Source organism: Salvelinus namaycush, chromosome 20, assembly GCF_016432855.1.
Source record: "Salvelinus namaycush isolate Seneca chromosome 20, SaNama_1.0, whole genome shotgun sequence".
In the NCBI taxonomy this organism is placed as follows: Eukaryota; Metazoa; Chordata; class Actinopteri; order Salmoniformes; family Salmonidae; genus Salvelinus; species Salvelinus namaycush.
The window spans coordinates 45948706-45964625 of record NC_052326.1 but is presented as its reverse complement, the minus strand read 5'-3'; the positions used below and the strand labels follow the sequence as shown (position 1 = coordinate 45964625).

The following is a 15920-nucleotide window of genomic DNA, read 5'->3' as shown; positions in this document are numbered from 1 at the left end:
ATTGACATTTGCAGGAGTTTATGGTAAATGGGAGTGGTAAACTAAGCTATAACCTACTGACCATTGCTGTCCTATCTTTCTGTCTCTATAACAACCTGTTTTATGGTATAGATATGAACCAATGAGGAAATTATCACATTTTAGAGACTGTCATAAACTACTGTCATAAACTATACCACACGCACTTCTCAACTGGTCTGGGAAAAGTATGATTCCATATTAAGTTCTACTGAAAGAAATACCATACACTGATTAAGTTTACGACCTCCCCTTGCGGCTAGACCGCCCTATCATATCCCACGATTTCAACTGTTGTGTAATTCCTAATGGCTGTTACAGTCGCTCACATGCAGCAACCAGCCTTCTGACATTCTCGGCCCGAAATAAAGAGCAACGGTGTCCACACGATCCCTCTCTGCACGCCAGTAGGGGAGACTTTTGCCAGCATTAACGTAAGGGTAATGATCATTTTTAATATTCAACTGCATATTTCTATGTGTTGAGATTTGCTATCTCGAGATTGCACAGTGCACAATGTTCTAGAATTTGACGTTTAGTTCTGGGTCGCGCGCCTAGCTTTACGTACTTGACATCGTTGTGTTTATACATTACTTTATAAAGGTTTGCAACGTTGCCAACCTGCAAGGTAGCTTGCTCACACTGTAATAAACTCATATGACGCTGTCAGAAAAGTTCTCACTTTGTGGTGTAGCAACTTTCATTTGTGTTTTCTATCGGAGAGTTTACTGCAAAAGTCAAACTTCACTGTGCATCATCAAAAATAAATTCAAAGATTTGCAAAATGAATACTTTGAACAATTTGCACAGTAAAAAAAAGATAATTAAGGTAAAAATCTTCTGTTACCAAACTTTGTATCTGCACAGTTCTTCCTGTTCCTTCCTGTGTTTTTGTAAAATGTTCTGTGGAAATTGTTAAAACTAGTACTTGTGCATAGAGTTGTATTGTTTGGTAAATGTTGAAAAAAATGTTTTTTTTGTTTGGTATACATTTTAAAGTGAAAAATATATGTCTTGGCGTAATTCCGTTTCCATGAAATTGCCCCAAACAGCCCAGTACATCACTGGAGGTACATCACTGGGGCATCATCAAAAAATAAATTCAAAGATTTGTTTCTGCACATTTTTCATTGTCGGGAAGATATATTTAGGCTTTTTGCACATAGAAGTCTAGTGTACTGTAGAGCTACGTCGATTCTATTGGTCAATCCTCCATAGGCAGGGATCTGCTCTGCAACGTGATTGGTTGAAATAAGTGCGACCCCAGTTATAAAATATGGAGAAAAAATACCCTTTTTGAGTGAAAGTCATTGGGCATGTTCCAGCGGGTCACTTTTGCCTAGCCGGTGACCATCGTTGGACACTGCCTTTCAAAGTGTGTTGCATTATTGGGAAGAAAAAAATGATCTGATTTGCATCTACATGTCGACTGTATGAACTTTACAAAAATCGTGTGTTCACAGGTCATGAAGTTTTGATTGCAGTCGACTGCAAGTTTCTGCAGTTGCTATTCACCAACTTCCTCCTACAACCATGGCCTGCATTGTGGGAGGCTCTAATAATTAGTTTTTTTTTTGTTTGACCCATGGAAACGTGATAAAAGACATGACTGACACAAGAACCAACTTTGTCACAATTTGTGTATACAGATGCAGTAGATATACATCTACATTAATGTGATATGAGTCTTTCTCTCACTAATTGATTGTACAATGTACACACATGTATGTTCAGTTTGTGAGTGTGATATGGGGGTTGGAGACATTATAAAGAACAGCTTGTATAAATAATGGCAACAGTGCCATATTGATCTGAGCCTTGCTGTTGGAAAACCACATCAGTGTCTGACTTTCGGCTGTCACAGTTGAACCTCTAACGAATTGAATCCTCGACATTCGTCTACAGTCGGTTGCTTGAGCCTTACCATTCAAACGCGCCCACTGTCAACCACTTTTCATGACCTTACTAACAAATGGATCTGATATTTGCTGATCTATTTGCCTGATTTTACACAAATGGAAAACTTCTGGATAACATAGATATAATTTGGTTATTTTGAAATTGATCATATTCAAATGCTTCTGTTATAAATCTCGAGAAGTGCTTGTGTAACAGTATAACTTTACGTCCGTCCCGTCGCCCATACCCGGGCGCGAACCAGGGACCCTCTGCACATATCAACAACAGTCATCCACGAAGCATCGTTACCCATCGCTCCACAAAAGCTGCGGCTCTTGCAGAGCAAGGGGAACCACTACTTCAAGTCTCAGAGCAAGTGACGTCACCGACTGAAACGCTGCTAGCGCGCACCACCGCTACCTAGCTAGCCATTTCACATTGGTTACACTTGAAGAAAGTAAAATGCTCTTTTGCTGTTTTTCTGTGGTGTTTCCTTTTTCTGCCAGTAGTTTGTGATCGCTCATGATGAGGATAGCTGTGATTGGTCAGAGTGTTTTTGGCCTGGAGGTGTACAAGGAGTTGAGGAAGGAGGGCCACACCATCGTTGGAGTGTTCACTATACCTGACAAGGATGGCAAAGCCGACCCTCTAGGTGAGCAGGCATGACAGCACCTTTTTTCCTCAGCAAAAACAAGACCCTCTGTCTCTACACTGCTATAATGCAAAATTAATTTGCATATGAAACACAAAAGAGAGATATTCTCATAGTGGTGGGAGTCTTACTTTTTTACTTGGATATCAAGAACCCGCTCAAAGCCTTTGGATAAACAGTATGCATATTGAATTTTCTACCCTTTTCTATCAGGTTTTGTCCTCACACCAGAGTACATAAAGTAAACCAAAGACTACACAGAGAACACATATTGTGAGGGCAAACATAATATAATCTTTTTAATGTCAAGTGAAGTTTGAACTCTCACATTATCAGTCAAAGAACAGTCCTGTCCCAAACTATAAGAGAAAATCAATGGATTCTTCTTAAAATGTTGAAAGGAAACAAGGTCCTGTTGTTCACCCCAGACCAAAGTAGACATTAGATACATTCAACTCGGCACACACTGGTTGTTTCCACGTCATTTTAATGAAATTACGTTGAACCAACGTGGAAGAGACATTGTGCCCAGTGGGATCACACCAATCCTTTCCCCCATGTCCTCTGTCCTCAATGCATTTTCTTAATCAAAATAAACAAGTATAAACATACAGTCTGCCCATGGTAATTACCATTTACATTGGCTCTATTGAAAATATTGATGCCTACAGCCAGCCTGTGAAATTCCCCTACCTAAAAGGAGTCAAGGGCCCTGTTTGGATACATTAAATACGTGTCCCTTGATGTAGCCTGATCTGACATGATTGACTTTGTGAACTCTATTCAGTGGCACACTTACTTTTCCCTAACCAACCTGAACCAGAACCTGGGCTTGAGGAGATGATGAATATGACGGGATCTCCTCTTACACCTAGGATCCATCAATTCAAAGTCCTATTAAGCAGCTCTGCAAACATTATAATGTCAAAATATGGAGTTTCGCAGAGCAACTCTAGTCATTACTGCCATTACGCATGGTATGTACTTCCAAAAAAAAGTCGAAATAAAATAAATTATATTTCGGGATACTATAATGCTGCTGGATAAGTCGACCTGTGCATGGCAGTAATGAGTGATTTTATTGGAGGTGGGCATGCACACTTGGTTAAAAATAATAGATCATTGTTATTTAGATCTTTTTTGGAAGTACATACTGTGTGCAACGCCAGTAAGGACGACAGTTGCTTACAAAGAACTTAGAAAGGGCCAAGGACAAAGGGTAATTCCATGGTAACGGAATTACGCTGTGACTCCGATTTTTCACTTTAAACAAAAAAACAACAACATTGATTTCAAAGTTTAACAAACCATACAACTCTATGCAAAATGACTACTTTGAACAATTTGCACAGTAAAAAAAAGATAATTAAGGTAAAAATCTTCTGTTACCAAACTTTGTTTCTGCACAGTTCTTCCTGTAAATGTGTTTTTGTAAAATGTTCTGTGGAAATTGTTAAAACTAGTACTTGTGCATAGAGTTGTATTGTTTGGTAAATGTTGAAACAAATGTTTTTTTTGTTTGGTATACATTTTAAAGTGAAAAATATATGTCTTGGCGTAATTCCGTTTCCATGAAATTGCCCCAAACAGCCCAGTACATCACTGGAGGTACATCACTGGGGCTGAGCTCCCTGCCATCCAGGACCTCTACATCAGGCGGTGTGAAATCAGTAAAGACTCCAACCACCCAAGCCAAGGAGTGTTCTCTCTGCTTCCGCATGGCAAGTGGTACCGGTGCATCAAGTCTGACACCAACAGGCTCCTGAACAGCTTCTATCCCCAAGCCATAAGACTGTTAAATAGCTAACAAAATGGCTACACAGACTTTCTGAGTTGGCCCTTGTATTTATATGCTCTATCCACACTCACAGGACTACACACTCACGCACACTGACACTCCAACACACAAATAACATGTACACACATTTATACTGACTCTACACACACACTCACATACAATCTTCATTTACACTATTACTACTCTGTTTATCATACATCCAGATGCCTAGTCACCTTACCCCTATACATATCTATATCTATCACTCCAGTATCCCTGCATATTGTAAATATGCTACTGGAACTGATCCTGTATATAGCTTCTTACTTTCCTGTGAATTTTTGTTCTACCTTGTTATTTTTTTGTACTATATTGACATTGATCACTGCACTGTTGGTTTTAGAGCTTGCAAGAAAGGCATTTCACATTTGATATTAACTTGAAATCATAGAATTACTATAATGGTTGGGCAAGCCCCTTAGACCATGGCAATTTGACTTGAATTACATACGGTATGGGAGAAACATCACTCCTGTCTTCTCCCCTCTACACCTACAGGCGCGGAGGCTGAGAAGGATGGCGTGAACGTCTTCAAGTTCCCACGCTGGCGCCTGAAGGGGAAAGGCATCCCGGAGGTGGTGCAGGTCTACAAGGCCACGGGGGCCGAGCTCAACGTCATGCCCTTCTGCTCCCAATTCATCCCCATGGAGGTCATCGACCACCCGGCCCACGGTTCCATCATCTACCACCCCTCCCTGCTGCCCCGACACAGGGGGGCCTCCGCCATCAACTGGTGAGTCGGTGGCTGCTTGGACAAACGGATGGATGTTGGTTGGGTGGATGGACAAACGGATGGATGTTGGTTGGGTGGATGGACAAACGGATGGATGTTGGTTGGGTGGTGTTTTTGGGACACTAGTGGGTTGGTTGGTTGGTGTTTTGGTTAGTTGATTTTTTGATCTTGTTTCCACAGCAGGCAAAATGTTTAATTTGTTTGTTTATCTGATTGATTATTGATGGCTTAGTTTGTTGGTTGACTGATTGTTTGGTTGGTTGATTTACACATGGTTAAAACATAAAGCTGCTGATTGGACAAAAGAGGTGAGAGGCTTGCATGGGTAAACTAAAAAACGTCAAGTAGCTTGAGTTTGTTAGGCCTACTTTACCCTCTCCATGGGTTTGACAACAGGACCTTGATCCACGGGGACAAGAAAGGTGGGTTCACAGTGTTCTGGGCGGATGACGGACTGGACACTGGACCAATCCTGCTGCAGAGGGAGTGTGATGTGGAGCCTGAGGACACTGTCAACACCATCTACAAGAGGTTCCTCTTCCCTGAGGGAGTGAAAGGCACAGTAAGTCAAAGAGATACAACAAGGCCACACTTCAGTACTCTGAGGAATGCAGAGTTTTCTCTGTCTGTCACATAGGGCCAGCCAAATCAACAAATATTGTTTGAAACAGAGAGTTTCATGTATGCAAAAAGAAAGTGCAGCATAGTACAACAACACATGGAGGGTGAGACCCATTCCGTACTGTTGGGAATCTTTGAGCATGTTTGTCAAGTTTACCTGGTTCACAGGTGGATGCAGTGAGGCTGATCGCAGCAGGGAATGCCCCAAAGATCGTCCAGCCAGAGGAGGGAGCCACCTATGAGGGGATTCAGAAGAAAGACAATGCCAAGGTAGGCCAAGACCCTAACTAAATTCTCTACACACACTGCTCCTGCCATCTTGCTTCTAACCACAAGATCAGTAGACCGCTCAAGCACTCCTGTAACACTATGTTTGAGATTACATATTACATAGGACCGCATATTACATACTGAGATTACATATTACATAGGACCACATATTACATACTGAGATTACATATTACATAGGACCACATATTACATACTGAGATTACATATTACATAGGACCACATATTTCCTATTGTTTGTTTCAGATATGCATGTCTATGTTGATTTCAGGTAATTAGTTATTATGATTTGTGTTTTTCTGTAGATTGACTGGAACCAGTCTGCACAGGCCCTACACAACTGGATCAGAGGAAATGACAAAGTGCCTGGAGCCTGGGCAGAGGTTGATGGACAGGTAAGAATATAGTTGTTTACTGAGCGTATTGTTTGTTGGTTCGGTAATGCCACTGTCAGCCAGCCAGCCAAAAGAACATGCTGAGAAGGATTATCACCACAGCAAGCAAGGTACTTGAAGTCAAACAGACGATGAGATCTTCAAGGTCAGGGCCCTCAGCAAGGCTCACAAATCAATTTTAGACCCAAGCTACCTGGACTTTGAACTATTCCCCTCTGGGTGCAGGTATAGGCCACCCCCCTGCAGTAAAAACAGCACTAAACAATAATTTTTACCAAATGTGATATCCCTTTGGGGGCGGCAGGTAGCCTGGCGGTTAGGAGCGTTGGGCCAGTATCCGAAAAGTTGCTTGATCGAATCTCCGAGCTGACAAGGTAAAATCTGTCGTTCTGCCCCTGAGCAAGGCAGTTAACCCACAGTTCCTCGGGCGCCGATGATGTGGATGTCGATTAAGGCAGTCCCCCGCACCTCTCTGATTAAGACACATTTCAGTTGAATGCATTCAGTTGTACAACTGACTAGGTTTCCCCCTTTCCTTTCCTAAATAGCTCAAGCTAATGTCCCTATCCATTCACTGAGACCACTATCCATTCACTGAGACCACTATTCATTCACTGAGACCACTATCCATTCACTGAGACCACTATCCATTCACTGAGACCACTATCCATTCACTGAGACCACTATCCATTCACTGAGACCACTATCCATTCACTGAGACCACTATCCATTCACTGAGACCACTATCCATTCACTGAGACCACTATCCATTCACTGAGACCACTATCCATTCACTGAGACCACTATCCATTCATTGAGACCACTATCCATTCACTGAGACCACTATCCATTCACTGAGACCACTATCCATTCACTGAGACCACTATCCATTCACTGAGACCACTATCCATTCACTGAGACCACTATCCATTCACTGAGACCAGCAGGCTGGGCTTCTTACTGTATCTACTGTGTATACATGTCATGAATGTGTATTGTCCTTTAATTAAACAGCATTTTGAAACAAGTACGTGATACGGCAACACATTTCCCCCAAGGGGACAATAAAGACAGTAAAGTACATGCAGAGCCTGTGGTCTAACTGTAATGCTCCTGCTCCCCCCCAGAGACCGGTGTTCAAATCCCTGTGTCCACCCTTCCTGTTTCTAACTGTCTAATAAAATGTGAATAATATAGCCGTGTTCTCACCTGTTCAGTCACATCGGTGCAGATGAGGTGTAGGAGAAAAGGAAAGGAGGCCAGTCTAGACTATTGAGCTCCACCCAAAGGCTGATTCCACTGTGGTCTCTCCTGTCTCTCCTCTAGAAGGTGACGTTCTACGGTTCTTCTCTGCTAGACAGTGGTGCCACTGCTATTGGGCAGCCCCTGGAGATCCCTGGTGCCAGTCAACCTGGTCTGGTCGCTAAGGCGGGCCTGATGCTGTTTGGCAACGACGGCAAAACGGTAGGTCGCTTAATGTTACACAAACATCATTTAAAGATTATAATTATATTACTACCACTACCAGGGATTCTTGATTTGTTTTTAAAGCCTAATTTCATATCACAATTTCATAAGACCACAGCTTTTCCTTTGGTTGTAAGCTTTGGATGAAGAAACATTTGTTTCTAACTTTTGGACTATAAACATAGGTGTATGTAGCATCCCTGCATGCAGACATGCTATACTACCTGGCCTTCAGGTCAGGGCTTTTATGGCACAGTTTGTAGTATTTGTATGTGTATTTATTATGGATCCCCATTAGCTGCTGCTTTTCTTGGGGTCCAGCAAAATTAAGGCAGTTTATGCAATTTTAAAACATTACAATACATTCAGATTTCACAACACACTGTGTGCCCTCAGGCCCCTACTCCACCACTACCACATATCTACAGTACTAAATCCATGTGTATGTATAGTGCGTATGTTATCGTATGTGTGTGTGTATGCATGTGTCTGTGCAAATGTTTGTGTTGCTTCACAGACCCAGTTCCATAAGGTGTTTTTTTTAAGCTGTTTTTTTAAATCTAATTTTACTGCTTGCGTCAGTTACTTGATGTGGAATAGAGTTCCATGTAGTCATGGCTCTATGTAGTACGGTGTGCCTCCCCTAGTCTGTTCTGGACTTGGGGACTGTGAAGAGACCTCTTGTGTCATGTCTTGTGGGGTATGTATGGGTTTCTGAGCTTTGCACCAGTAGTTCAAACAGACAGCTCGGTGCATTCAACATGTCAATACTTCTCATAAATAAAAGTAGTGATGAAGTCAATCTCTCCTCTACTTTCAGCCAGGAGAGATTGACAAATGCTTTTTATTCATTTTAGCTCTCTGTGTACATCCAAGGGCCAGCCGTGGTGCCCTGTTCTGAGACAATTGCAATTTTCCTAAGTCCTTTTTTGTGGCACCTGACCACACAACTGAACAGTAGTCAAGGTGTGACAAAACTAGGGCCTGTAGAACCTGCCTTGTTGATAGTGTTGTTAAGAAGGCAGAGCTTCGCTTTATTATAGACAGACTTCTCCCCATCTTAGCTACTACTGCATCAATATGTTCTGACCATGACAGTTTACAATCTCGTGTTACTCCAAGCAGTTTAGTCATCTAAACTTGCTTGATTTACATATTATTTATTACAAGATTTAGTTGAGGTTTAGGGTTTAGTGAGTGTTATGTTCCAAATACAATGCTTTTAGTTTTAGAAATATTTCGGGATAACTTATTCCTTGCCAGACACTCTGAAACTAACTGCAGCTCTATGTTGTGTGTTGCAGTCATTTCAGTCATCATTGTAGTAGCTGACGTGTATAGTGTTGAGTCATCCGTATACATAGAAACTCTGGCTTTACTCAAAGTCAGTGGTATGTCGTTAGTAAAAATTGAAAAAAGCAAGGGGCCTAAACAGCTACCCTGGGGAATTCCTGATTCTAACTGGATTATATTTTATAGGATTCCATTAAAGAACACCTTCTGTGTTCTGTTAGACAAGTAACTCTTTATCCCCATTATAGCAGGGGGTGTAAAGCCATAACACATATGTTTTTCCAGCAGCAAACTATGATCAATAATGTCAAAAGCTGCACTGAAGTCTAACAAGACAGCCACCACAATCATTTTATCATCAATTTCTCTCAGCCAATCATCAGTCATTTGTGTAAGTGCTGTGCTGGTTGAGTGTCCTTCCCTATAAGCATGCTGAAATTCTGTTGTCAATTTGTTTACTGTAAAATAGCATTGTATCTGATCAAACACATTTTTTCCCAGAAGTTCCCTCCAGGCCTGAGGGCACACGCTTTCTAGTAGGCTTAAATTGAAGATGTGGCAAATAGGAGTGGCAATATCGTCTGCTATTATCCTCAGTAATTTTCCATCCAGATTGTCAGACCCTGTTGGCTTGTCATTGTTGATAGACAACAATACTTTGTCCCCCTCTTCCACACTCGCTTTACGGAAATCAAAAGTACAATTCTTGTCTTTCATAATTTGGTCCTATATAATTGGATGTGTAGTGTCAGCGTTTGTTGCTGGCATGTCATCCCTAAGTTTGCTTATCTTGCCAATGAAAAAGTAATTAAAAGTATTTTGCAATATCAGTGGGCTTTGTGATGAATGAGCCATCTGAATCAATAAATGAAGGAGCCGAGTTGGCTTTTCCCCCCAAAATTTAAGGTGCCCCAAAGCTTTTTACTGTCATTCTTTATATAATTTCTGTTTCATAGTGTAGTTTCTTTTTCTTTAGTTTAGTCACATGATTTCTTAATTTGCAGTACGTTTGCCAATCAGTTGGGCTGCCAGACTTAATTGCCATACCTTTTGCCTCATCCCTCTCAACCATACAATTTTTCAATTCCTCATCAATCCAAGGGGATTTAACAGTTTTTACAGTTATTTTATTAATGGGTGCGTGCTTATTAGTAACTGGAATAAGTAGTTTCATAAATGCGTCAAGTGCAGCGTCTGGTTGCTCCTCATTACACACCACAGACCAGCAAATATTATTTACATCATCAACATATGAATCACTACACAACTTATTGTATGACCTCTTATACACTATATTAGGCCCAGCATTTGGAACTTTGGTTTTCCTAGATATGACTATTATATTGTGATCACTACATCCTATGGATTTGGATACTGCTTTAAAGCAAATATCTGCAGCGTTAGTAAAAATGTGATCAACACATGTTGATGATTTAATTTAATGATTTCATTCCTGTGCTGTTTATAACTACCCTGGTAGGTTGACTGACAACCTGATCCAGGTTGCAGACACTGGTTACAGTTGGAAGTTTTTTCCTGAGTGGGCAGCTTGATGATTGCCAGTCAATATTTAAATCACCCAGAAAATATACTTCTCTATTGATATCACATACATTGTCAAGCATTTCACACATGTTATCCAGATACTGACTGTTAGCACTTGGTGGTCTATAGCAGCTTCCCACAATAATTCGCTTTAGGTGAGGCAGGTGAACCTGTAGCCATATTATTTCAACAGTATTTAACATTAGATTGTCTCTAAGCTTTACAGGAATGTGGTTCTGAATAAAGACCGCAACACCGCCTCCGTTGGCATTTCTGTCTTTTCGGTAGATGTTATAACCATGTATTGCTACCACTATCATCAAAGGTATTATCTAAGTGAGTTTCAGAGACAGAATATGAATGTTATCTGTTAGAAGCAAGTTATTGACTTCATGGACCTTGTTTCTAAGGCTACATATGTTAATATGGGCTATTTTTAGCACTTTTCTGGGTTGCTTGATTGTTTTTAATGCTTTACTGGGAAGCATATCAGAGGTAGACTTACTGATGTTATTTACATTGGAGCTGATAGTGCAGGGTGAGCTGCATAATGTGGTGATCATACCCTGCCATCTCATGGTGACTGGCTGTTCCACCTTATTAGCAGGGGAAATAACTGGTCTGTTAGTACTGTACTTTTTTTTTTGTTAGAGCTGGGCCAATGACCTTTGGCCTGCGCTGAAAAGCTCTTTGTGTGGTGTTATGTAATATGTAGCAGAGAGAGAGAGGGTAGACAGAGACTCTTCCCTTTTTGTTTATTTCACTTGCTTTGGCAATGTAAAAATATGTTTCCCATGCCAATAAAGCTCCTTGAATTTTAATTGAGAGAAAGAGGATAGGGGGTTTTGAGTGAGAGAGTGTGTTAGAGACTGACTGAACGAAAGAGAGTTGAGAGGCAGCCCAGTGTTAATGAATCATAGGGAGACTAATGTGTTTAGTAGCTCCATTGTCTTACCTCTTTTCAGTCAGCTCTATGGGCTGAATGCCATGGAATTTCCAGGAAGATGAATTAGTTCCGGGGACTTCTCCTCAATCGGCTCTAAATTTGTTTGTTCCCCACGATCTCACATTACTTTGGGGGAAATAGTATAAGGACATACTGTACGTGTTTTACACGTTTATACATTCTGAATATATTTTTATGCCCATATTTGTTGTCATGTTATGCTATTGGGTTGTAAATACGCATACAGGGTATATATGCAAGAAGTAATGTATCCAAGCCCAGAATGAGTCCTGCAATAAAGTGTTTTATTTGACCAATCTGGGTTGACCATAGACTGTATAGGATATGACCCGAGTCTACAGCACACAGTCTCGGTCTCGATATGACCCAGGCTTTTCTGGCCTCTACTGGTCATAAATTGTAATACAAGTGGAGCTAAATAAAATTGGTGGTGACCTCCTGCCCACATACAAACTCCATGTGTCTCATTGTGAAGACAGGGAGAGTCTACCTGTTCATTAGGTACAACAAATTGAAGAAAATGTATAAAAAAATCTAATTTCTGTTTTACATTGCGAAAGGTTTTCCATCCCGTGCACGCCCCTGGAGTTTTAACAGTGCTCAAAATCAGCCTGCAATAGTTAGGACTTAGACTTTGCAATTAGGACTTTATAAAAGTGAATTTATACAGTTACCCTGCATGCATGTTTGAAAAACAAAGCACACTTTCAGTGAACAAATTGGTTTTAATAATAGGTGTACACAAACTTAATTCCCTTCAATAATAGTCAATATTTTTGTAACAAAGTTCTCAATTTGAGAGCTTACATTCTTTGAAAGGGGTTATACTACGAAGCAAACTAGATCTACGCAGGGTTTTCTAAAGCTAGCCAGGTTCAGTTAGCGTCCCATTCCAGCTCAGGCTTCACCCATACTACTACGGTGGATATTTCTCGTCCGCCTGCCGTTAACTCTAGCAGGCTTGTAACTGCGCGTGCACGTCGCATGTGGCTAGTCAAACTCTTCATTGAAACAATGCTGAAACATCAATCCATGTCCACGTCAGTGCTGAAATCAAAATGAAATGTTATTTTATTACTTTGGTGTTGTTAAGGCTGTGTAAGGGAGGCGAAGTCAGGTGCAGGAGAGCAGAGCGGATTAAAAGTGCGCCTGTTTACTCTATTCAACAATAGGCACAAAAAAATTACATAAGTGCCCAAAAACACGGAACATAATCTATAAAAGTATCACGCGTGAACATACACCGTTAACAATGAACAATTACACACAAAGACATGATGGGGAACAGAGAACTAAATACATGTAGATTGATTGGGGAATGAAAACCAGGTGTGTATGGAACAAGACAAAACAAATGGACATATGAAAAATGGAGTGGCGATGGCTAGAAAGCCGGTGACGCCGAACGCCGCCCGAACAAGGAGAGAAGCCGACTTCGGTTGAAGTCGTGACAGTACCCCCCCCCCCCCCCCCCCTTGACGCGCGGCTCCAGCGGCGCGCCGACACTGGCCTCCGGGACAACCCGGAGGGCGAGGCGCAGTGCGATCCGGCCGGCGACGGTGAAACTCCCGCAGCAGTTCGGGATCCAAAACATCCGCAACCGGAACCCAGCACCTCTCCTCCGGACCGTACCCATCCCACTCCACGAGGTACTGAAGGCCCCCGCCCGACGCCTCGAATCCAGGATGGAACGAACGATGTACGCTGGGGCCCCCTCGATGTCCAAAAGGGGTGGCGGGACCTCCCGCACCTCAGATTCCTGGAGCGGACCAGCCACCACCGGCCTGAGAGACACAGAACGAGGGGCTAATACGATCGAGGGGGCCCCGACTCTGGATGAGTGTGGTGCGAACTCACCTGGGGTGACGCCAGAGTGCCCTGCCTGTTGCCTCGACTCCCAGAGGAACCAACACGGTACCGACCGGCAGTGTGCCCTCTGCGGCCACAGATGGTGCACGTGATGGCTCCTCCTCCAGTCTCCCTACGAGCAGCCCCTCCCAACTCCATGGGCACCGGAGCAGGGGTGCTGGAAGATGGCACCAACAGAGCCCCCTCTGGACGTCCGCGGGTGACCAGCAGGTTATCCAACCGGATGGACAAATCCACCAGTTGGTCAAAGGAGATGGTGGCATCCCTGCAGGCCAGCTCACGTTGGACGTCCTCACGCAGGCTGCATCGATAGTGGTCGATGAGGGTCCTGTCGTTCCAGCCTGCTCCGGCGGCCAAGGTACGGAATTCCAGGGCAAAATCCTGGGCGCTCCTCGTCCCCTGCCTTAAATGGAAGAGCCGTTCCCCCGCCGCTCTACCCTCGGGCAGATGGTTGAAGACGGCCCGGAAGCGACGGGTGAACTCCTCGAAGTGGTCCAACGACGCGTCTCCTTCTCCCCACACGGTGTTTGCCCACTCCAGAGCTCTTCAGAAACTGTCTCCCTTCCCGAGGGAGCTGGGTGCACAGTGGCCAGGTAGAGGTCCAGTTGTAATAGGAATCACTGGCACTGTGCTGCCGTCCCATCATACTCCCTGGGAAGGGAGAGGCGTATCCCACTGGGACTGGTTCCGGATGGGACGGGTAGAGGGAACCCCGGTTGCGCTGGTCGAGGCACTGGGGAGAACTCCTGTCTCTCCCAGCGGTCCATAGTCTGGACAACGCGATCCATCATGGCACCAAGATAATTTAACATAGCTGAATGTTCCTGGACGCGCTCCTCGACTCCTCTAACCGGGGTACCTGCTCCTGCTGACTCGTTTGGTGTGTAATTCTGTTAAGGCTGTGTAAGGGAGGCGAAGTCCGGTGCAGGAGAGCAAACAGGCGCACTTTTATTCCGTTCAACAATAGGCACAAAAAATGACATAAGTGCCCAAATACACAGAACTTAAACTATAAAAGTATCGCACGTGAACATACACCGTTAACAATGTACAATTACACACAAAGACATGATGGGGAACAGAGGACTACATACATGTAGATCGATTGGGGAATGAAAACCAGGTGTGTATGGAACAGGACAAAACAAATGGACATATGAAAAATGGAGCGGCGATGGCTAGAAAGCCGGTGACGTCGATCGCCGCCCGAACACGGAGAGGAGCCGACTTCGGCGGAAGTCGTGACAGGTGTGGTTATCAATGCACGATCACCTTATTTCCCACTCATATGATAAAAATAATTGTTAAGTCATAAGTTTTACTGTGTGTGAAGTTTCAAATGATTTGGAATTATTAAGTGTAATGTGCTAGGTATTTTAACATGACAATTTTTTTTTTTTTTTTTAACAAATAAAAACATTTGATTAATACAATATTTAAATCAGTTGTCTTCCTCAAATTATTTAATTGGTCCTCGATTCACGGCTCAGACACTTCATTCAGAATAAATGTATTTAGCCTGCCCCGGAGCAGGTTAGATCTGAAGGACTCAATGCCAAAGAAATTTACCAGGCTAAAATGTGAGCCACATTTGTGGTACTGGGTTATCCCAAGTTGAACTCAGCATTGACCAAAGTTACCTCGCTAACCCCTCAAACTACATTTGTAGTATAGGGCTCAGGTCTAAAATCTACAGTATATGCCGCTGGCTTTTAAAATGTTATATACAGTATAATCAAACTTTTTCCCCCCCTACCCTATCATCCCTACTCTGATTGGAGTAAATTAACGGACAACAATACTTCTGCTGCTATTTACAGCTATTTTCGCTCACATCTACAGTACCTGTAGTTAAATAATTTTACATATATTCCTAATTTCCTCTTTCTTCAAGTGATGGATTTTCACCCACAGTAGCCAATCCACCATTCATTAACTCCAACCCTCCGATGCCACAGATTTTTAAAATTTATTTAACCTTTATTTAACTAGGCAAGTCAGTTAAGAAAAAAAATATTATTTACATTGACGGCCTAGGAACGGCCCTTGTTCAGGGGCAGAACGACAGATTTTTACCTTATCAGCTCGGGGATTCGATCTAGCAACCTTTCGGTTACTGGCCCAAAGCTCTAACCACTAGGCTGCAGCCCCAGATTTTCCCCAGTATGCTATTTATTTTTGCATTAAATCCATCCATTTTACTGAATTACGAGGGTCCATAACTTCTCTATTTGTAACATTTCTACCGATAGTGCCCTAAAAATACATTTCTTTACCCAAGAGTATAATGATATTTCCCACTCACTGATCAAGGTTTTTCAGATCCTCTAACAACA

General features: G+C 42.6%; 1 protein-coding gene across 5 annotated transcripts in view; it reads left to right on the top strand.

Annotated features, from left to right (window-relative positions):
- Positions 1-331: 331 nt before the first annotated feature.
- The window catches only part of LOC120065415 (cytosolic 10-formyltetrahydrofolate dehydrogenase-like), a 39168-nt gene continuing 23579 nt past the window's right edge, over positions 332-15920 (top strand). Inside the window, exons 1-7 of one of the 5 annotated variants that reach the window (XM_039016412.1) lie at positions 332-452; positions 2427-2569; positions 4905-5139; positions 5536-5701; positions 5929-6030; positions 6354-6443; positions 7770-7907. In XM_039016412.1, the coding sequence (XP_038872340.1) occupies positions 2440-2569; positions 4905-5139; positions 5536-5701; positions 5929-6030; positions 6354-6443; positions 7770-7907 (861 nt within the window). In that variant the 5' untranslated portion in view covers positions 332-452; positions 2427-2439. Of the gene's footprint in view, positions 459-2423; positions 2570-4245; positions 4291-4904; positions 5140-5535; positions 5702-5928; positions 6031-6353; positions 6444-7769; positions 7908-15920 lie in introns of those variants that run through there. The other 4 variants (XM_039016413.1, XM_039016410.1, XM_039016411.1 and 1 more) reach the window with 4 other exon arrangements.